Source organism: Podarcis tiliguerta (assembly GCF_965153285.1).
Source record: "Podarcis tiliguerta genome assembly, chromosome: 10".
NCBI classification, from domain to species: domain Eukaryota; kingdom Metazoa; phylum Chordata; class Lepidosauria; order Squamata; family Lacertidae; genus Podarcis; species Podarcis tiliguerta.
Window position 1 is genome coordinate 56,579,609 of NC_139543.1, and position 24,558 is coordinate 56,604,166.

Here is a 24,558-nt window from a genome sequence, read left to right on the forward strand (position 1 = left end):
GAGCATAAGAAGCCGCCTTATACCAAGTCAGACCATTGGTGCAACAAGCTCAGATTGTCTACATTGACTGCAAGCAGCTCTTCAGTAGTCCTACGGAGAAGATTCCCAGGCCTACCTGGAGATGTCAGGTATTGAACCTTCTGCATGCAATTCAGATGCCCTACCACTCAGCTACAGCCTTCCCCAGTAGTTTTACTGTGACCTGCTAAGAACCCACTTTGGTGGGAGCTGAAGGAGCATGCTCTGAAATCCCCGTTTAGACACTTACAGTTTCATCCACGTCTTCCCATTCCACCTCAGAAAGATCAACACTGTTGTAGTTTGGTTTGGGCTTTAGCTTCTTCCCTTCTTTATACTGCAGTTGAGAAGTGAGATAGAAAGCATTCCTGAATTGCTCTGCTGCTTAACAACCCTGAAATATACTCTTTTCAGTTTTAGAGAAACGGTGTATCTTTGCTAGGTGATTAGATAATAGATAATTAGGCACATGTCTCTATTCCCTAAAGTATATCGAAGCACGTTTATTTTTGCACAAGGAATGGTCACTCAGTTGGTGTGAAGGACCCAGGCATTTTTCTTCCATCTAGCCCGTATCTTTAGGGAAAGTCACCTTTGCCCATCATTCAACCACAACACACACAACCACACAACCCTAAACTGCAACTCTCATCCAATATAATGCAGCCATTACCCTTAATGCTAAAAAGCAGAAAGGAAGCACCTTCTTGCCAGTTAAGAAGTTCAAGGACTTGAAGGACTTCATTTGTTTCACATTTGTAATGAACTAGCCTGCTTTGCAATTCCCAGACTAATACAGACAACAGCACTTCAGTTTTTGCACATCTACAAATTTTGCAATATAATTTTTGTCTCCCCTCCCCTCTCCAAAATGCATATTAAAATATGGACTCTTTTAGGCTGAAATGCATATACAAATGTGTATTTTGAGCTAATTAGATATCAAAAAATGTAAAACTTTCTGCAGTAATAATAATAATAATAATAATAATAATAATAATAATATAGTGTTCAAACAGACTTATACAGTAAGCCCACAATTTATGCACATTTAACTTGTGCACATTCAGCTTTACACTGGTGGGTGGGGGAGGGCAAGGTTCTGGGGAAAATGACTTTGGCAACCCCACCCTATGTGGGATTGAACACTATGTATCTTGACTATACACAATTTTGACTTTAGGCACAATCTCTGGAATGTAAGCCCTGTGTAAGTTGTGGGCTTACTGCAAATGAACACATGTAAAACTGACATGGGCCAGAAATAGACTGACCTGTCCATCCCTATCTGGCCCCATTTACTGCCCAGAGAAGGAGCAGTTGCAGGAAGATTGCTTCCTCCCCTCCTTGACAAAAAGAACACTTGACTCAAAATGCTAGTTGCCCTGAGGTTTCAGAGCAGGAAGGAAGCATAATTTGGTCTCATTGATCAGTCAGAGGACTGAGCTTTGGTGTTTCTGTGTGTGAGTTTGAGGTTGTCCTATTAAATTATTATTATTAATTATTAACCACCTTCTGGCAGTCCCATCACTGTGAGAAGTGAGGTTACAGGGAACCAGGCAGAGGGCCTTCTTCGTGGTGGTGCCCACCCTGTGGAATGCCCTCCCACCAAATGTCAAGGAAATAAACAACTATCTGACTTTTAGAAGACATCTCAAGGCAGCCCTGTTTAGGGACGTTCTTAATGTTTGAAGTTTTATTCTGTTTAATATTCTTGTGGGAGCCACCCAGAGTGGCTGGGGAAACCCAGCCAGATGGGCGGGGTATAAATGATAAATAGTTTATTATTATTATTATTATTATTATTACTATTATTATTATTATTACAACCTGTTGCAAGATGCCTCGAGAACCACAGGAATGAAAGGCAGGGTACAGAGCTTCAAAATAAAATAAATCAATTATGAATGCAGTGTGGAATGTGGCTGTGTGGCCATGACATCACTAGTGATGGGAGATAAGATTTTTTTTCCTCCCCATTGTAAACATGCCATTCTGTACAATTACTTTTATTTGAATAGACAGCCACCACTCTCACATTCCAAACTTGAACTCAGAGACAGCAAGGAATGATAGTTGTAGCACAGTAGTCCCAAAGCTAAGAATGGTGTGTTTGGGATGATATCACACTGCACTGGATCACGTGAACCAGGTCTTGGTGTTTCTGGGTCACTTACCAATGGCCGGAGGTCCGGGTGAGACAAAATGTAGCCATTGTTCGTGTTCAGAAAGGCGTATCCATGGACACCCAGCTTTAAACCAAAAGTATGATAACAATTAACTTCATTAACATCCAAGGCCCTGATGCAGTGTCGGCATGAGTGAAGTACTTATGCATGACAACATCCAAGGCCTTTAACTGAAGAAATGCAGGGATAATATTGATGAACTGATAGTGAAAGTAAAGGAACCAGGCAAAATTTGAACATGCATCGATTAGGAACATGGGAAGCTGCCTTGCACCTGGTCAGGTTATCTGTTCATGTAGCCCAGTGTTATCTAGGCTTACTGGCAGTGGCTCTCTGCAGTCTCAGGCAGGTGTGTTCCCCATCACGCACAACCTGCTTTTGTTTTTGTTTTTCAAAGAAACTGGAGGGTGCCAGGAACTGAATCTGCATGCAAAACATGTGCTCCGCTGCTAAGCTATGGTCCTCCAGGGAACCATAAACAGAACTGAATGCATTAAATTTCACCTGGCAATTCAACCATATCCTGTTTCAGTCCCCAAATACTTTAATGGTCTTACAATATGTCAAAAGAGTGTGATGAAGTATCAGGTACATGCAAGTACGCACTCACTCACATATTCATGCACAAATGAATCTCTGGGGTTGCACCATATTTTCTACTTCAATTACACAGGAGTTGTGCACATTTAGACTGACACACAAACTAAGCCCTTAAAAAATGTCTGTAGATACAGAACTGATATTTTCATCTGATAGTTGCAGACCTTCTGTACTATAAAATAGGAGCAGGGAACATTTTCTCTGTAGAGGGCCACGTTCCCTAAGAAGTAATCTGTTAGGGGCCAGATACCAGTAGTGGGTGGGGCCAGACAGGGACAGGCATTCCCTTTCTTCTCTCTTTGCCTCTGCCATCTCTTTTCCCCCTTCCTTGCTACATGATATTAGACCAAAGACCACAGGTTTCACACCCCTGCTATAAATGGTGGCAGGGAGCAGGAAAGAAGGTCGCTACTTATCCTTATTTTACTGAAAAGGATTTAAGGTAGTAACTACCTACATTTCCTACCAGGTCCCTCATTCAGTTATTTAGTGTTCCCAGAATAGTGTAACCTGAGAATGGAAGAACTGCCTTTAAGAATCAGATGAAAGTCCATGTAGCCCAGCAGTCTGTTTCCAACAATGACCAGTCAGATATCATTAAGGAGCTCTTAAGCAAGGCAGGGATGCGGGTTGCTCTGTGGTTTAACCCACAGAGGTGGTTTAACCCACAGACCTGCTGATCAGAAGGTTGGTGGTTCGAATCCCCGCAACAGGGTGAGCTCCTGTTGCTCGGTCCCTGCTCCTGCCAACCTAGCAGTTCAAAAACACTTCAAAGTTCAAATAGACAAATAGGTACCGCTCCGGTGGGAAGGTAAACGCCGTTTCCGTGCGCTGCTCTGGTTCGCCAGAAGCAGCTTAGTCATGCTGGCCACATGACCCGGAAGCTGTACGCTGGCTCCCTCGGCCAATAAAGCGAGATGAGAGCCACAAGCCCAGAGTCGGCCACGACTGGACCTACTGGTCAGGAGTCCCTTTACCTTTAAGCAAGGCATGAACTATCCATTGCTAGCTCTTGGTCCTTGGGTTCAGGATTATATTGTCTCTGTGCACAGAGGTTCCATTTATGTACTATTATGCCCTCCCAGGGAGGTCACTTTGGTGCTGATAATGCAGCGATTTGACGATTTGACTTAACCCCTGGAGGTGCCTCTCGAGACAGACAAGTGCCAACAACAAATTATGTGCACCCCAGTTCTTAGTTCTTAGTTAATAATTTCCACAAGTTCTACCATGTATCTGGTTTGGGCTTCTTTTGGACGGAGGTTACAGGGGACATATGGCATTCAGTACTTTCTGCATTTATTTACAAATATACATGTCAAGCAACGATGGAGATTCAAAACTTAAACAACCCAACTGATGTTCCAAAAGCTCACTGCTCTGCAGTTAGATTTCAGGGGAGCAGGGGAGTGAAAAGAGTGTGACTTGCTCTCAGCCTGACACTGTGTGCTCTTTCTTCCAATACAGACCTGGCTCAATGCATTCTTTAGGGGAGAAGGGACCCAGAATAGTTGCTTGGTGCTCACCAGTTTTTCCATAACTATTCATAAGTCCAAATCTCTGTCCAGATATGCCTTGGGGAATCTACACCAGATATGCCTCAGGGAATCTACAAACTTAGAATCGCTAAGTTGGAAAGGACTCCAAGAGGCCATCTTGACCACCCCAATTTCATAACAATACCAACAGCACTTTCAGTTCTCCAAGTGTTGGTCCTTATGTAGCAAAAATGGAATAGTTCATGCATAAGAGGGAGGTTTCAAAAGGATTAGGATAACCCCTAGGTCTGCAGAAGTAAAAAAATGTTTAGAAAATAACATTGATTCTATTTCCGCAAAACAACAAATGCAATCTAGTGAAGAGTGAATGTGCTCAGTGGCCTGGAATGTTGATTGATTGTTGGGGTGGGAAAGAGAGAAATGGGTGGGAGAGAGTATGGAATGGTGAATTATCAAATCATCACTAACTGACAGGAACAGCAAAAAGGAACACTCCAACTAAAACATTTTGTTGCAGGTCCTACTTGTAACAGCTAATAGCTTTTGACAGAGTTAATCTCCATGAATTTTCCTAATCTATCTAAACTAGTGACCGTCTCAACAACTTGTGGCAGCGCTGCCTGTGAACAGATGCAGTACTCCGTAGGGTGGCTTTGTTATCAATATCAGGACATTCTTCTGAGACAGCCAAAACTGTGTGACAACAGTTGGACTGTATTAGCTTGATTCTTACCTTGTATCGTGGAGCCAGCTTAAGGAGTTCTCTCAAAGGAACATCTGAGCCTACCACACCCAGGAGAATGCCATGAGATCTCTGTAAAATAAGAAGAAATTAAAATTGACAACATGCTACTCCATTCTCCTTGGGTTAATTATCATTTCCCCCATCCCCACCATCTGGTCTTGCAGAGTTGCTGTTCATTTGTGTGACAAAGCATACAGACCGTGGTGATGAAACAAGGAAAGGCAGACTGGATTAACCAGTAAACTCCCTATGGTATAATGCAGAAGACCAGGTGGATGAGAGTTACAAATGCAGCAGGAACAACAGCTCAGTGGTACCACACATGCAGAAGGTCTCAGGTTCAATATTTAAGGTCCCAGGTTCAATACTTGGCATCTTCACTCAGAAAGATCAGGCATCAGGTAATGGGAAATACCTCTCTGTCCAAGACCCTGGACAGTTGCAACCAGTCAAAGTAGACAATACTAGATGGGCAAATAGTCTGACAAGGTATATGGCAATTTCCTAAGTTACCTATATAGCTTTGCTGCTTCCTCCCTTGTCCATTTCCACCAAAGAAAATTTGTTTCCACCCAACTTCTCATTTGTTTTGATTTTTAGGTTTCTGTTCTCTTAACCAACAAGACTGCTGGTCAATGGACAGAGTTTAGTGCACTAGGGCAATACCCCTGAGAACAAGCAAAAAAGGGAATAGCCATCTCATTGTTGATCAACTAGTCAGAGTTATACTGCCTCTGAACAATGAGATTTCATTCTTGGCTGTCAAGACTAATATCAAATAACAGGCCTATCCTCCATGAATGTTTCTAGTCAATTTAAAAAGTCATGGTAGCAACCATTGAAACATCCCATAGCAAATATCTTTCTGGTCCCCATATTAGAACCGATACTTATTTATTTTACTGACAGCACAAGCCCTGTGCTTGTTTACTTAGACTTAAGTTCCACTGTTCAATGTGGCATAGTCCTAGGTAAACGTGCATAGAATTGCGGCATTGCAGTGTAATCCTGGGCCCACTTACCCATATGTAAGTCCCACATACACTAAGAAAATCCTATTCTGCTAAGGTGAGAAAGAGGACATTTCTCTCCGCATTACACCATCTGCCCTGGATAACAGAAGTCATCTAGAGCACGGGACAGCAGACTTCAGGTTTATTGGTTCCACTTTTTTTTTTTAAACACAATAAGTCCAAGATCTACCTACCAACACATACCCTGTGGCAGCCATTTTGTGACTGGTGCTCCTTGTACTTTCTCAAAATTCAGAATGTGCCCGCTGGTCCAAGAGAGTCAGAAGGCTTACTTATCCTTTATATAGTTTCACTTTTGCAAATCACAACATTAGCCAAAGGTGGATTCACAGTAGTGCGAGCTGTTCAGTCCCACCAGGTGCACACCCTCCTACTTCCTTCCTCCTTCCCAAAGCCAGGCAAGTGCTTACTGAGCTTTTGGAAGGAGATAGGAGGGCTCCAGCACCAGACCAGAGCCTCATGCCTCCTTCCCAAAGCTCAGCTTAAGCCAGTGCCACGAGTGCTGCAGGGAGGGTGACAAACAGCCTCACACAGGACGGCATATTATGAAGATCTGCCATTGCATTAGCCTTCTCTCTGCTTTCACACTGAGAAGTATCTCCCTGAGAGCATCATGCTTACCGTTTCATTCTTCTTGCTGAAAACTGGCATAGCCACCGTTGTCATGAGCAAGAGGCTTTGGGCTTGAGATGCAAAGAGCTATCAGATAGAAAACAAGCAGCATATTAGCAAGTGGGACAGCAGTAAGAGCATAAGGGGAATCAGCCACCACTGGAAATGCAGCAGAAAAAGTGTACTGAAAAGCACCCTTAAAAAAAAAAAAAGCCTAAGGGATGCTAGAAAAATGGTCCATTTAGAGGAGGGTGAAAAAGGTGCCTTATCAAAGATGGCAGGGAGTATCCAAAACAGTGGAATATAATATTTACTAGTGAGGACGCTTATACATGTCCAGGTTAACATGGCATCGCCCGAGGCACAAAGACATAGCCAAAGCACATGATAATCATAGGTGCATGAACAATATATACAATGTATTCTAAAAAGACTTAGATAAATTAATGCAGGTGATACAATGGGGATACATGGAAAGCAGGGGAGAGAAGAAGAGCACACAGGGCCTACCCAAATGTGAGACATTTACCAGAACCTCAGATAAACGGGAATGGCGATCACACAAGGATAAACTGACATGGCACTATACAGAAGACAGTGAATTTGGATAATTGGAAGGTTGAAACAGATAATGTAGGGTGTGTGAGCATGAAATGATTACAGTATAAAACACTAAACATAGACATCACAAATAAAACACAGACACACACATGGTATCTATTCTCAGGAGAAGCAACCCATTTGGCCTGGTACAGCTGTTCCCCTTTAGCAAAGTCAAGAAGTGGTCTATTATCACCATTTCACAGCATGGGGGTCCTTGAGAGCCAACCAATCAAAACAGCAGCCAGATAAACCAAATGCTGGAATTTTTTTATCAGTTGGCTGACATTTATTTTGGAAAAATTACGCAGCAGAAATAAGCATAGTTAAAACATGCCGCAGTACATGGTATATGTATATATATGGGTGTGTGTGTATGGGTGTGTGTCTATATATATACATGTATATATATACACAAACTATATATATACACACACAATAGATATAGTGTGTGTGTGTATAGTATATATCAGAAATGAAATGGAATGAAATTAAATTAAATAAAGAGACTTACTGTACATAATCTCAAACAATCAATGTTTCTCAGACCTATGGAGAGCCTTTTGTAAGTATTCACATCACCTCACATACATTATCTGTGTAATCCTGACTCTGCTATTTCAAGGTGGGACAGTCTTAATATAGATGACTTGTGCAAGGCTGTCCAGTGAGCTTGTAGTCAAGTGGAGATTTGTACCAGAGACTTCCAGCCCATGGGCCATGCTCTGAAGTTCTACTCTACAACAGCACAGCACAACCTCACAAATACATCCAGAGCTATCCATATCCTTTCCATGCTGTACAGCTCTATTGCTGCTGTACAGCCAACTTTTCCCCACTGTGGATGTATGGTTTAGTTACAGCTAGATAAACTAGTACAGAACATGTACTAATGACACCCAGAGAAATAGTTGGTGTTCACAGAACACAAGGCAGATTGTTACCTCCTCAGATTGTGGCAGCTAGCAAGAGATGTGGGTGACAAATGAATGTACACATTAATGAATGGACAGACAAATGAACACACAAACTAATGATACATGCAGTAAGCAGCAGATACAAATGCAAGCAAGAAATGTAAGAGGAGCAAGCTAATAACTCAGGAGCAAAACCATTCTGAAACAGTCCAAAGCAAAGACTGATAAAACACAATGCAAGTTGCACAGCTGACAACTTCCAGCATACAGTAGGCTTGGCAAAACAAACTACCATGAAAACTTCATGCCCAATCTCACATTAGAGAATAAATAGCTATGCACCTTTTTAGTGACAGCTCTGGGTTTGACAGGGACCCTGTGCCCTCTAGTTGGCCTCCTCCCCTCCTCCAGTGATGGGCCCATCTGGCAATTGTGGGCATGTGTGGACAGCAGCAGCACATGAAGATGTGCTCCAACTAGTGTCAGACACCTGTCTTTAGTCAACATTTCTGGGCCAATCTAGACCTGATAGTACATGCATTTAATGTGCATTTTAAGTATTTAATTCAAGAATCTGCTACTGAGGGGTCAGATAATTATCAGGATCACAGTGGGCAGGAAGGAGGAGTTTCACCCTTTCCTCCCTTGCTTTTCGCACTGGGGGGTGTGGAATTGCCTTCAGAGGAGTGATTCTAACTGCAGCAGGGGAAGAAGAGGTTAAGTGTTCCATTCCCAGCTGCTGTGATCCTGATAGATATCACCCTGTTCCAAGAAGATATGTTATTTTCTGAAAGCTAGTATGCTAAATGCATTTAATATCACATCTACTTTAGCCCTTCATTCCCCACAATGCTTCCACTATAGCACTACTCCATGGGATTGTAATACATGAGCAAGGTGGTACAGCTCTGAGCAGTGGGCTGGGGAGGAAAAAGTAGAGGATCTATATTGGGGCCTAGTGTGGCACTGGGGACCTGGCAACTGCCCAAGGATGCCGTAAGCAGATGCCTTATATGGGAATTGAGGCAACATGTACAAAGCACATAAACTTGGCCACATCATCTTTTTTTGTTTTCTAGTGGCCACCAAGAAGAACATCAACTCTGATCTATTAGTGGGGTTCACACTAAAGTGTTATGGTGCACACTTTGCATCAGTAGGCATATACTTATGGCCAAGCGGCAGAAATACATCAGTGATGGGGAATCCTTTACAGCTCAAGGGCCTTACTCCTGAGGAGAAACCTCTAAATGCATCCTGAATTTCTTTTTGTGCAGAATTTGAGTGGGAACTCTACTTTTTGGTCACAGAAATCCCCACTGCCAAAGAGACAAGGTACTATTCAATTACAGGGCCAGATTGTCTCTTTGGTAGCAGAAATTTGCAGGAAAGCAAAAAAATGAATCTCTGTTTCTATGTGTTGTTCCTCTACTCCTCAAACTTAGCCTTGCTTTGGATCTTGGACAAAGTCATTAAGGACAATACTTGACACCTTAATGTATGTCAGCTCCTCTGTGTGACAGATAACAGACTACAGCACTGAAGCCCCACTGGGCTGGAGGCTGAATGACCCATTTCCTGAGCTGAAAAGCTAATCTCTTTTCCTGTTGATAATCTTTTATAAAGTGTCTCTGCAGAGTTCACAGAGGACAGAGATACCACTTAAGTCAGGGGTGGGGGACCTCCAGCCCACAGACTTAATTAGCCCCATATGGCCTGTGAAGCCTGGCCCTTGACCAAGTCATGCCTAGCTACCCTCCACATGATGTCATATGATGTCAGTTGTGGGGCAGGTAAATATGTGTTAAAAGATTCATTATAGCAGACTACTGGATCCTTTCTGGGCCAAAAGGGAGTTTGCAGCCACCACTGATCAGCAGTGCCTACAAAACACCATGCACAGTGCTTTGCAAGCCCCAATCTGATAATCAAGGCTTGCAATGAATGAACCAAGCAGGCAAAAAAATGTGTTATCAGTTGATCGGCAGATGTACAGCTCTGCTCACTTGTCAAACCTGGCCCATGCAGGGTGAGGGACATTGGGATCTGACCCATTCACCAGATTCAGTTCTCCATTCCTGATGTAAGTCATGCTATGCCTGGATCACCATGGAATTCCAAGGATATCACATAGAAACAAAAAGCAGCTAAATGACATCTGTAGAACCTTTTCAAAAGGCAGTACTGATAATAATCAGCTGCTGCTGCTAACTACTTCCAACTTATATATGTATTTTATGTTGTAAACTGCCCTGTGATCTTTGGATGAAGGGTGGTATATAAATTTAATAAATAATAATAATAATAATAATTCAGAAAACAACTCTAAGTGACCTTTGTCTCTCACCCACCTTAAAGCTTTTCTCAAAACACTTACCGCACTGTCCATGTAAGCTTCAGTCCATATGATGTCATGATCGTGGTTGATAACCATTGGTCGACTGAGTACATGCAAGTATTCCATTACATTCTCCTGGACGTCAGCCAAAGTTGATATCTGTGTGTAGTACCCTAACACAAATAATAAGTATTCCCGCCCCCAATAAGAGAGTTAGCTTCCTTGAATTCCATTTCTGAATCTGTATTCTACTGATTGGAGTTTTGAGTCGTTGCTTCAGACTCCAAAACAGGTTTTACTACATAAAAACATGGCAAAACCCTATTTGCATGTGTGCACTGAAGTCTAGCACAAGCTGGAGGACATTCCAGAAAATCCAATGAAGGGTAGGACATGCATTTTTAGAATAAATTGAAATAGGCACAACTTCTTGTTTGATTGCAGCAAAAGTTACCAAACTGAAGATGCCCCTTTGTGTTCTTACCTCTATCATTCTTAATCCTAGTGATGGGGAATTTGTGATCCTCCAGCTGTTGTTGGACTTACAATTCCCAACACCCCTGATCTTGGACCATGCTGGCTCAGGTTGATAAAAGTTCAAATCCAACATAATCTGGAGGGTCCCCATGCCTCCTAAGGTCCTTCATCCCATGTATCCTAGCCAAACTCTATACAGTATCCACGTTGAAAACAATTTAAGAAGCAACAAATCCCAACCAAAACTCTTTCTATCAAATCGTGCTGCATTCACTCCCCACCTCATTAAAAACTCCTTAATTCAGCCCCCCTTTATATCCGACTCAATCCTTCTTACAATTCTAAGGCACTTGGCAGCACAGGCTAAGTAGCAGACATATCTCGGAATCCATTCTGTCTACTGCAGCAGCTTCGGAGCTTTTCAGACTCAAACTAGGCTTGTAGGTTATACAAAGGCCAATGTCTAAGAATGGACGGCTGCAGTTTGCTTATGATAAATGACTTGAAGCAAAGGATGTTATTTACCTTTGTTGTTACATGCTATCCATTTCACATTCTGTGCAAAGCTGACTTCCCTCCCGATAAGATATGTAAAAACCCGTACCTGTGAAGCAAAAATGCAGACGTTGAAATTAAATGTAAAGTAGCCTATTTGTCTGACATTCAGTAGAAATACCTTTTCTAGATCTCACAGCTGTAAGGTGGAATGGGAAAGATATGCAGTATTGTACGTTTTGTATACTGACATTATGCAATAGAGTTCTCTTGGTAAAAGTATGTGAAAAAGAGTTCCTGCTAGTAAAAATATCATTTTAGACCTATTTTGGAAAGATCAAGGGTAAAAAGCAAAGGTAAGCAGTACTTATGGGAGATCTTAACATCCTTCTACCAACAAATACATCAGTTGAAGGAGTATCATATTTTCCCACCAAACAATAATGCAGCCTTGCTGTGAAATGCTATTATACCCACATACTAGAGTTTGCTATTTGGAAAACAGTTGTAAGTGATGTCACAAGTGACAAACCCATGGGTAGGCACACTAAGGGCCAGGGCCGGATCCAGCCCAATTGCCTTCTAAATCTGGCCTGTGGATGGTTCAGGAATCAGAGTGTTTTTACATGTGTAGAATGTGTGCTTTTATTTAAAATGCATCTCTGAGTTATTTGTGGGGCCTGCCTGCTGTTTTTACATGAGTAGAATGTGTGCTTTTATTTAAAATGCATTTCTGGATTATTTGTGGGGCATAGGAATTTGTTCATATTTTTTTCCAAAATATAGTCTAAAAGGTCTGAGGGACAGTGGACCAGCCCCCTGCTGAAAAAGTTTGCTGACCCCTGGACAAACCCAATGCTCAGACTATTTTGAAATGTTAAAGTGATGAATTCCCCCCCAGTTATAGGATGTTATCCAACTAACACATCTTGCCAGTGCAAAGATTTCCACTTGTACAATGGAACTCTACCCTAATCTACTCCGGCGTACCCCCCCCCCCCCCAAAATAATAATCTTGTGATGCTCTGGAACAGATTTAGGGAGGAAGAGTCAGTGGAGAAGAGGGCAAGGAAGTTCCTCTGCACCAGCAGAAATCCTTAAGGTGATGGGACATGTTACTTGGATACTGTTCATAGACACTCAGCACTGAACACTCTAATTTTTATTAGTAGTAGTTGTAATAATATTGTTACTATTGTTTACTACAGGGGTCTGGAACCTCAGGCTCTGGGAAAGCCTTTTTGCCAGGTTCTTAGAACTCTTCTCATGCCATACCCCTCACTGGTCCTACTTTATACCCTGAGCACTTTCACCTGGCTGGCATGTGTCCTTGAACTCTTGACTGCCTGGATGGAGAATATGGAGCGGTGTGTGGATGTGTTTAGAAACTAGCTTCCTGAACAAAGATAAAATTTACATTTGGTGCTCCACTCATTTTTGCCTCTAGCACCACCCACCATTGGCATGTGGCTCTTGGAAGGTTGCCCAGAATAATGCAGCCATCAGGCTGAAAAAGCTTCCCCACCCTTGATTTATTATCACTTACCCAGGAATAACTCCCATCAAATTCAGTGGGGCCTACGAGTATAGCATTGCATTGCTGGTTAACACCGCGTGCTACTCAGTACCTGATTAGCAGCTCCTGATTCATTCCACACCAATCTGTCCTCTTTACTCTTTAACATTCAGCACTTAGGAAACAAACCTTACGATCGGGCCAGTTGAACTTTTCAAAGACATATTCGTAATCTTCCATAGCTCCATCAGTGATCAGCATGATGGCTTGGTTACAAAGACCTCCTTGACCAGCATTTCTGAACTGGAAACAGAATGGAAACAATAGTGATAATAATTATCTGACTGGTACAAATGGGGATTAAATGAGTTTACTTGGAAGGTTCAGGGTTAGGAACACGGGTCCTTCTAACTCAGTATCATTTACTGACAGCAACTGAGAGCGTCTCCCCAGCCCTACCTGGAGATGCCAGGGATTGAGCATGTGACCTTTTGCAAGAGCTATAGCCCCCCCCCCACGTCATTTAAATTATGGCCTTATTTAAAAGCCCTTAATTATGACCTAGGGGAAACTCTGATCAATTACAGCGAGAGTCTGCTCAGAAGCAGAACCTTAGTAAGAATACTCATTATTCAGAATGCATTTCCAATGGATCTAGATCTTAATTTCTAAAATAAGAAATGCTGTTATTTAAGTTTTATGAGAAGTCAGGCCTTTGTATGAAAAACCTTTTATCCAATCTTCTTGTGGTGAGAGGAACACACTTTGCACATGCCCTGAGGCACACTTTGTGGTTATTTCATATGAAGCAGGCATTTGCTCCGGCATGGACAATAAATCCTGGAACTCAGCATTGGTAAACCCTCGCTTGAATGAAACACTGGTCCAGAGTATCATATTGTTACTAATTTTTGTGCTGTGCATAATCCATATGCCTTTTCTCAAAGTTGTGCTTCTATTGGGTGGTGGTGGAGGGTTCGGTTTAAAGTGAAACACAATTATTTTGTGCCTATGGAAATCCAGGAGCTTGCCAAATTTCACCTACCCTAAATTTGAAGAATTTGTGGCTTTTAGTGGATTTTCAGCTCACTAGTGCCACCATCATTATCAACACTGGACTGTTTTTTGTCCATTCCCTGATACAGTTTCTCAGTAGCACAACTATGCTGCTTGGCACTAATGAGATTTAATCATCATGGCATATCTATTTCTAGCTGAAGCACCACTTGGTAGGGTTGCACACACGATGGTGTGGATGAATCCTATTATTCTGGTGCAAAGCAGAGCAATTGCATCTCATTCTCGTTCCTTCAAATGTCTCCAGTCTAACCCTTTCCACCTCTTCTGTCATTTGAAAAGCAGACTCAATCAGTCACTCTGTACTCTCAAACCATTGAATAATTGGCATGATGCTGAAATATGAAAGACAAAGTTCTGATTAAATGCAACACCTAACTCAATGGCATCATCGCCAAGGAAACAGATTGGGGTCACCTGTTCTCGTGGGAGCTAACAATCTCATGATTTACTTTCTGATACTACAGACCACAGCTATAACCCAACAGTGGAACAGACTTCCTCAGAAGGTGTGGACTCCCCTTCACTGGAGGTTTTTTATGTAGAGGTTGGATGGTCATCTGTCATGGATGCTTTAGCTGAGATTCCTGCATTACAGGGGGTTGGACTAGAACATGGGTTGGCAAACTAAGGCCTGTGGGCCAGATCAGGCCCAATTGCCTTCTAGATCCGGCCTGCGGACGGTCCGCGAATTCAGGCAGCTGGCATAGCGTGCACGCGATGGTTTTTGCGACTCAGCCAGGCTTGGGGGTCAAAATGAGGTGGGTGACTGCTCGAGACAAGCCACTTCTCTGTCCGTCATGCACACACAGCAATCTTTTCTTCTGGGGTGGGGAAAAGGGAAAAGAAGCCACATTTCGGATTTCCACCATGGAACTTACCTCAGGAAAGGCAGTTGCGGTGGCAGAGGGTCGGAGGTGACCCAGGAGCAACGCCTGCCAGTGTCTGTGGCGGCGGTGCTCCCCACCAGAGGAAGTGGGGAGTGCCTGGGTGGCTGTACTCCGAAACAATTCTGCACTCTGCTGGGGAGGCCACTTGTTAACTACAGGGTATGAGCCATGGAAAGGCTCCACCTCGTATTTCCTCACGTGGGGAAAAGAACGTTTTTGCTTGAACAGAGCCAGCCTGACTTAGCGTGGCCAACGGCTTTTCCCTTCACACACGCATGTACACACACTCTCCAGGGCTGACAGGAATGGCGCGCTTACCTCAGCCCCCCAGCCCCCACCCCACCTTACTAGAGAAATAATAACTGTCAACACGTAAAACGCAAAGGAAGCAGTGTGGGTGTATTAGGGAACACCCCCCCCCAAAAAAAATCACATTTGTGCAATGTTGGGGTTGATCCAAATAAGGGTTTTTGCCAAAAATGTCGGTCATGATCATGACAACATATAGTCTGGCCTCCCACAAGGTCTGAGGGACAGTGGACTGGCCCCCTGCTGAAAAATTTGCTGACCCTGGACTAGAAGATCCTCAGGGTCCCTTCCAGGTCTACAATTCTACTATCCTTCTTTGTCATAGCAACATCACAATTTCGTTGCAGTCTAGAGTCAAACACTTAATAAATGTGTGTGTGTGTGTGTGCCTACATTCCTAAAATAACACTGTCCAAATATGTTGACATCATATTCTTTTGCTGTAATTTTAGCCAACATGCCCATCAGCAGCTTTTGGTGCTGTCACAGAGGGTTTTTGTCACTGTTGTCTGGAGAACTTCCTTCTCCTCCAGTGCATTGCCATAATTGCCACAATGCTGCAGGACATGGAATGAAGGCATCATGGAGAGGGGGGGGGGGGAGACCTTTATCCCCACAACATTTCTTACCTCCCTCAGGATTCTGAAGGATTCTGTCAAGGCTTTATTCACTGTCCCAACTCCTTTTGCTTGCAACTCATCCACCAGCTGCTTGAAGTGCTAAGCAAAGAAGCAAGAAAGGTATTCTCATAGCATTAGACAGTTTAGTCTTCTTCAACCTGGTGCCCTCCAAATATTTGTTGGACTACAACTCCCAACCACCCTGATCATAGGCCATACTAGATGGGGCTGTAGTCTTGGGATGGAAAAATCTGCCTAAGTTGGTTCTTGCAGTTTCTCATTTTTCCAATCTTAAATACAGTTCTCTGTGTTTCTGCAGCAATTTGTGAATTCCATACTTTAAAATTCTTGTGAAAATTCTTCAACATTTTAGTGTTAATTTCTCCTAATAGACACATTTTAGTGTGCAGTTTCAACTAATGCATACATTTTTGCAAAAGATATAATCCTAACACATATATGGTGTAATTGTTATTTTCACCAATATGTTCATTTTGAGCAACAAATTCCCCTCATATATGCATTTTTGTAAGCATTGTTTGGTTTGAGAACTGCATAGCAAAATTCAGTGCAAATTATGAAGGATAGCTATGTTTCGATTCTCATATTGTTTCAGACACTGCAAATTTGATAAATTCAGCTTTAAATGTGTACTGAATTGAATTTCTTTTCCATGCCTATTGCAGTTCAAAACATCTGGATTTTGCCACCAGGTTGAGATAAAGAATAATGCACAATCGTTATTTATTATTATTAAATTTATATACTGCTTAATATTTAAAACAGTCTCTAAGTGGTTTATAAAGTAGAAAATTTAAAATTATTACACACACACACACACACCAGTTCACACTCAATAATGCGCCTAAATATGTCCCTAGAAGTCCAGTACTTACCTCTCTGTTATCTCTGTCTGCTTGAACTAGGATCCCCTTGAAACAGGATTCAACATAATGAACATAATCATTGTACTGTAAAGGCAAAAAGGAGGGGTGGCAGAGTGACTAGAAGAAAAGGAATCTTCCTTAGAGAGTTACATAGGTTTCAGGAGATATTGTTATGTATAAAGAACAACCATCACGGCTTTTGAAAGCATACATTTTAAAATGCAAGATTCCACAAAATACCTCCCCATGCTCTTTGGAAACAAATCAAGGCATAGATTCACACTAGACATTCCCTCACTAAAATGCCAGCAATATGTGTAATTTAAGAAGTGGGTAGCCTTGGTTGCCAATATCCTGTTGTGTTCCACAAGTAAGATCTTTACCTGAACTTTTTAAGTTCATGGTTTGCTCTTACTCCATCCCCTACCCTCACAAGACTGAGCCAAGTCCAGCAAAGCTTTGGCAGGCAACGCTTGCTAGGCCTGATGGGAGTTGTAGTACAGCAACATCTGAAGGGCCAAAGGTTCTGCACCACGGCTTTAAAGTGATACAAAACTCTGCTGGTTTTGCTGCAACAACAGAGTACTATGGCTATCCCTCTGGAGACTGTAAAAATAAGATGCTGCCCATATAGTGCCAGAATTATTCAGGCAACATTTCCTGTCCTCTTTCTTGATTTTCTTCAGTATTTCCCTTTGTTCACTGCTTATTAGACAGCAACTCCCACACCTGCTTTAAAGGCCAAGGCATTTAATTATGGCACAAGCCATTATGGCACTTGAACTCAGTTCATCACAAAAGCTTCTGCCATAATAACATGTATTAAGTCCTTAAAGTGCCAAATGAGAGACTCGAATTGCCACTTCATGTGCAATTTACTATGGCCCACTGGGATCTTGTTTCCTATGAAAAGCAACATAGAACATAGATAGATATAGAGCAGGCATAGGCAAACTCGGTTCTCCAGATGTTTTGAGACTACAATTCCCATCATCCCTGACAACTGGTCCTGTTAGCTAGGGATGATGGGAGTTGTAGTCCCAAAACATCTGGAGGGCTGAGTTTGCCTATGCCTGATACTTTATAGAGATATATAGATATACAGTACATGATAAAGACAGCATATGTGTTCTAGGCAGTATTTAGTACAGTGGTACCTCGGGTTAAGTACTTAATTTGTTCCGGAGGTCCGTACTTAACCTGAAACTGTTCTTAACCTGAAGCACCACTTTAGCTAATGGGGCCTCCTGCTGCTGCCGCGCCGCCGGAGCCCGATTTCTGTTCTCATCCTGAAGCAAAGCTCTTAACCTGAAGCACTATTTCTGGGTTAGCGGAGTGTGTAACCTGAAGCGTATGTAACCTGAAGCGTATGTAACCCGAGGTACCAGTGTACTAAAATTTAAATACCTCACCCTTCATTAATAACAGCTTACAATGAAAATTAGATATTATGAACAGGGCAAACACAATATTGTAATAACCACACACAAGTCTAAACTGAAGAGAGGGCATGTCAGTTTCCGAGGGTGGACACAGGGACGATTTGCTGCAGATAGCTTTGTCTCAAAGCAAGCTACTTATGTAACAAATAAGGATATTTCTGCAAAGTGGCTTACTTAAGGACAGAGATTTGTAGCCTCTCTTGTGTTTTTCCTCAGCAAAAAAGAATAAAATAAAAGTAGGCAAAGGACTGCATCAGCCGTGACCATCAGTCTGAGGTTGACTACCCAAAGGGTTTAAATACATGCTCCAGCTGGTATAAAAACCCACAGGCTTTCAGCTACATTCTAAAGACATGGCACTTTGCTTTTTCCTGTACACAGAGTGGGTGCATTTTGCCAGAGCACCTGATCAAGTGGCAGTGTTAACTCCCTGACAAAGTCTGCAAATCGGGATTATGTTTGCAGCCTTTGACACCCTAGATACCTCAGCTGTCCTGCAGTAACCCTAGGTGGTGGTGTTCAGAAGGGACTCCTTTTACTGCTGCAGCTAAAAGGAGAGACAGTCAGCCCTGGTTGGGGATAGGGAGAAATTGACTTTGGCTCACATTTTAATACAAAGCTGCCTGGTTTGTACTTTCTGAAATAATATGTGAACTGAAACAGTTATCCTTCCAAATTCACATTTCTCCAAATTTTGTGATGCAGGTTTCAAACCATATAATGGGGACAAAACATTCCTGTGAGGAGAAAGTATGCATACATTTGTGGAAAAATAACACAGGAGTTGCATGATATTAGAGAAATTCGCTTGCAAAAGGGTACAAATTGGGGAGGGGGGATGTATACATGTTGTCTTCCCTTGCTAATGCACTGGATGAGAGCCAAGAAATGAAAGCTCAATCTAAATAAGACTGATGCACTGTCAGTGGGTGGTTTAGTTACAGGCTAAATTACAGTGAGAGGCCAGAAACTACTCAGGGGCATGGTAGGGAGGAGCAGAGAGATGAACTGGTGAGTGTGACTGGCCTTCAGACACAGTTGTGGGTATCCTTTCCTCTTCCATTCCAGGTCTCTCTCTCTCTCTCTCCACCCCTGAGCTCACCCAAATGACCAGTTAGCCATTTAGTCAGTTATTTTTGGACAGCGGAGAATGTGATTGTTCTGTTGTCTTTTAATCCTATGAAAACTGCTCTTGAGAATAAATACTCGGCCCGAGCCAGTTCAAAGTCTTAATCTGATCGCAGCAAGGACTATTTTTAACAGCTGTCTTCAGTTTCTGGTACTGATAACTGAGACTAAAGATGACTCTAAGTAAATACCTCTAAACAATTTCTGTCTGCAACAAATGCAAGACTTGAAAAAAAAATTGTTGAGACTAGGAACATATCTGGGCATAGCATTCTTTGCAAAAAAAAGGGGGGGAGCAAGCAAAACAATCAAGAAAGTCTTTCATGAAGCATGAGGGCAATCTTAAAATTTCATGTGATTATATTTTTGTAAGAAAGTGAAAGTATCCAGGTATGGCCTTCCTTAGAGCAAACCACAGACAGGAGTGGTCCACAGGTTGGACTGAGCAGGTCACGCTTCATATCTAACAGAGAGAAAGATCATAGGGCAATTTCTCTAGCCTCTTCTAACCAATCAGTGAATGACGGTTGGAACACAAATTGAAATGGCTGGGAGCTAGATGTTTTGATCTTTGTGAATTCCTATAGGAACTAACCTGATCCACACCTCCTGGGATAATGTGCAACCCTAACCATGTTTACTCAAAAGCAAGTCCTCCTGAATTCAATTAAACTTACTGCCAGGTAAGTAGGGGGCAGTATTGCGGTCTTACTTATCAAGTGGTTTTTACCCTTTCTTAACAGCCTGAAATAGATACTGGTTTTTTTAAAAAAATGCATTTAGAAATGCCAGTTTCAATAAAAAAAGAGATTTATAAATATATATTTTGAGAGAAAATACATGTAGAAAAATGGATTTAAACATGAAGTTTTGTGCATCTTAAAAGTCTGGAGAGTAGTGCAGAAGCAGGATGGAACAGGCGAACGCAGGCAAATAGCAGCAAACAGCAGCAAAAGGGACATGGGCCAGAAATAGATTGATCTGCTCATCCAATGCCAACCCAGAGCTCTTTCTCAAACTAAAATCTAGTTCCATTGTCGCCGAGGGAGAGGGTGTTTACAAATGAGGAAGGAGTTTGTACTCACGGCAATAATATTAACAAAGTCATTCTCTCCCAGGGTGTCCAAAATGGTGACAATGGTGTGTTTGGCAATAGACAGAAGCAAACCCTTCATGCTCCCACTGATGTCCACCACAATGACAATATCTTTGGGTGATGTAGCAGCCTGGATGTACCTTGACAGGAACAAGAAAGGGAAGCAGTAAATATCATGTAAGTGTGCAAGAGTGGCACTAGTGGGAGGTTCCTAGACCATATCAGGGAACACATGATCCAAGCCGGAAGAAGTGATCTGAATGTATGGTAGAATCAGAAGAATGTATTGATTCATTTCCTATTTAGCATGGTGATCTAAGGATGCATCCTCTGAATACATGGCCCTTTGACACCTGCAGCGTGTTTCTTCAGGACCCATCATATTTCTGTCACTGTAATTTGTTTTAACTGTTTTTAGTACTGAACTTTTCAATTGTTGTAGTCATCCTGGGACCTGCTGAAGGGCAAGTAACAACAACCAAACAACAACAGTAATAACACCCTGCCTTAGGAAAGGTGGTGCATAGATTCTAACAAACCCAACAATTTTAAAATAACTGATTAAAGCATTTGGGGCTTCTTAATTTAGAGAAATGACCAAAAAGGATAGGATTATGCAAGGTGTGGAGGAAGTGACAGACATAACTTTTCCTCCCTCCCTCATAATATAGCACAAACTTGTGCTATATTCAGAATAAATGAAAGAACATATTTCTTCACAACCCACATCTTTAATTTATGGACATCGCTGCAACAAGAAGGGGTGACAGCCACCAGTTTAGCTGTTTTTAAAGGAGGATTAGGCAAATTTATGCAGGGTAGGTCTATCAGCAGCCACTCATTACACAGACAGTATGCCAGTTACTAGGAAGCAACAGCTTTTGCTTTCAAGCTCTGTTTGTGAGCTTTCCAGTAGCCTCTGCTTAACCTCACATTCCCCAATCTGGCACTCTCTGGATATTTTGGACTAACTTCCATCACCCCTCATCAGCATGGCTGTGCTCGCTAGTGCTGATGACAATCACATCTGTAAGACATTTGGTTGGGAAGGTTGTCTTTAACCATTGTGGAAAAGAGGATGCTAGACTGCTTGGGCTCTTGTTCTTTTGATCGATTGTATTTTTAAAGTATTGGTTTTTTAAAAACATTTATAAACCACCCTTCACCTGTAATGATATCCGTGTGGAATACAACACATAAAATTACATAATGCACTATAATAAAACCATAAGACCCCTTCCAATAAAAAAGGAGCAGTGAAAAACCCAGGGCAGGATCAACTTCATACCTAAACCACAAAAATGCCTGAGCAAACAGGCAGATCTTAACTTGGTGCCAAAATGGTGAAAGTGACAATGCAACCCGGTGTTCAAAACTCCCATTGTTCTAGGTGCATTTTGTGACAGGGAGTTTTGTTAGTGCAAGCAGTTTCTAAACTCTGGGCGCAGTACTGCATCTAAGATTTCAGAATAAAACTGCAAAGTGGAAGGAAAGGACGACCTTTTTCTGCCTCCTCATTTCCAGCCACTCTCTGAAGACTGGAGAAGAGACATATTATTATTATTATTATTATTATTATTATTATTTCTACCCCGCCCATCTGGCTGGGTTTCCCCAGCCACTCTGGGTGGCTTCCAACAGAAGCTTAAAAATACATTAAAACATCAGTCATCAAAAACTTCCCTAAAAAGGGAAGAATATTAAGAATATTAGGGGGTGGGCAGGGGAAGGACGAAACCATGTGAAAAATGAACATACTATTTTAGCTGCAGTTCATTCATTCAGCTTTGTATTCTTGTTATAAAAAAGCATGCCTAGACATTCCATTGTTGCACCCATAACCTAGGTTTAAGGTGCCATTTAGCTCCTAGCTTTCGTATCTCAGTTTCTTTCACCGTGCCAACCACACTTCTAAAGAGAGGGTGTTCCACAGGGAGGGTGCCACTGCTGAAAAGCCTTGCTCTATGTAATCACCACATAATGTACCCCACTCAATGGCATAATAGAGGAAATAGTCACAGGTAGATGATATAGGGAGAGGCAAATCTTCATATGTGTACACATAAACACTTGCCTTGACTGTTAGGGAGCAATTTTAGCATTCCCTTTGGAGACAGTGACATGAAGGAGAAGCTAAAACTGAATAGAGGAAGAGCCACTGATAGTATCTAGAACAAATATCAGAGGGAAGCAAAAGTTGGAAGGAAGAATAAACTCTGGGTCCCTCCAAATCAAACACAGGAGTATGAAATGTTTTCAAAATCTCTCACCAGCCTCGATTTCGGCAGTCGAAGGAGAGGACCCCATTTTCATCTGGTGTCCATTTTATTCCTGTAGAGACATCAAAACAATTTTGCTGTGGATCTGGCACACACAGGAATACAAGCAGCCCTATTATGTAAGCATCAGAACCTTAACTAGGCCCTTTCCCAGCATTACAATATTATAACAGTTGCTTATTCTGGGATTTCTCTACACAGTGAAGCAAAACACAATCCAAAAGCCTTGAACTCTCTATCAGTTGTGCAGAGATCATAACTGCAAAGCAAACCAATACTGTACTCTGAAGCTGCAATCCTGTGCATATTTACTTTGGAATAAGCCTCATTGACACAAATGTATGAGACAGAGGGTCATCAGTCATGGGCAGGCTCCTAATTTAATTAAATTCATCGTTATTACTGTGTACTCACCCTGCCTGAACTGCAGGGAATGGGCACAAACAAGACAATTTATTTTGTCCCATTTATTTTGACTAGTTTATAGTTTTCTCCCATGGACAACATGAATATTGTGGGTGGTATTGGTAGACCAGTTGATGAGTTTTGTGCCTGTTGTAGCAGTTGTAATAGGCTGTGCTAAATGCTGTAATTGAATTTTTCAGACCACCTAAACAAAACTTGCACATCACCAGTGGTCCAAAGAACAAAGTTCGGGAACCCCTGATTTAGATGTAATATCTACGTTTTATGAGTGTTTCCCAAGTTTGGTGGGACCAACTTCCAAGTCAATATGCATAGGGGATCACACCCTAAGGAAGCTTAACATTGGCTATGTGGGATTTCAGACACATAGCACTCAAGTACAACATTCCTAGAGTGAACATGCTTGTTGTTGTTTAGTCGTTCAGTCGTGTCCGACTCTTCGTGACCCCATGGACCAGAGCACGCCAGGCACTCCTGTCTTCCACTGCCACCTGCAGTTTGGTCAGATTCATGTTTGTAGCTTCGAGAACACTGTCTAACCATCTTGTCTTCTGTCGTCCCCTTCTCCAAGGGAGCACAGCTCCTTCCTTTCGCTCTTCTCCATTTTTGCTTTTCCATGTAACAGCCCGTCTGCAGTCACTTAGGAACTAACTCCCTTATGGGATAGTTCCACATGTGTACAGTGGAAACCTTGGTTTGCATACATCTTAGTTTGCATACGTTCTGGATTACAAACACGTCAAACCCAGAAGTGTATGTCCCGGTTTGCAACCTTTTTTTGGATTACAACTCTCCCCCCCCCTTCCCCCCCAATTATGAATAAATTTTTTTTGGAAGCCCCATTGGCAAAAGCGTGCCTTGGGTTACAACCTGTTTTGGTTTACAAATGGATGTACAGAATGGATTATGGTTGTAAACCAAGGTACCACTGTATATAGTTTTGTAACCTAAGTCTACCTTCAGGGATCCAACTATGAACTGAATGATTGTGAGTAAACTACTTTTATATTGACTTTAATAAGACCTGTTGTGTCTATTCTTTTTAAGAGGGACTCAAACGAGCTTGCAACAAGCAAACCACTGTATATTAAAAGGGGGGATGCACTCTGTTAAGTAAAGGAACTTGTTAATGCAAGTTGGGAAGGATATTATTAAACAATATATCCTCTCTTGCCTCCCTGAACATTCCCACAGGCTGGTGTATTTTGTAGCATCTCTGAACTGATTTTGGTTTAGTGTACTCCTTTTCTTTGAATAATTAAGGGCCAAACTATATGTTATGGTCTGCCCCTTGAGGGCACACATTTTCTTTCAGAAATTGCATGCTATGTATGGGCAAATGTTTCAGTTTTTGTTTCTCCAGT

At 42.1% G+C, this 24,558-nt stretch overlaps 1 protein-coding gene across 1 annotated transcript in view; it reads right to left on the minus strand.

Moving 5' to 3' along the window:
* Positions 1–24,558, minus strand: part of CACNA2D4 (calcium voltage-gated channel auxiliary subunit alpha2delta 4) — a 156,265-nt gene that overhangs the window by 110,695 nt on the left and 21,012 nt on the right. The window contains 11 exon segments of the mRNA XM_083402555.1: positions 269–355; positions 2,196–2,270; positions 5,040–5,120; positions 6,707–6,784; positions 10,592–10,725; positions 11,555–11,633; positions 13,230–13,343; positions 15,946–16,035; positions 16,833–16,907; positions 20,479–20,629; positions 22,760–22,820. Of these exon segments, the coding sequence (XP_083258681.1) occupies positions 269–355; positions 2,196–2,270; positions 5,040–5,120; positions 6,707–6,784; positions 10,592–10,725; positions 11,555–11,633; positions 13,230–13,343; positions 15,946–16,035; positions 16,833–16,907; positions 20,479–20,629; positions 22,760–22,820 (1,025 nt within the window).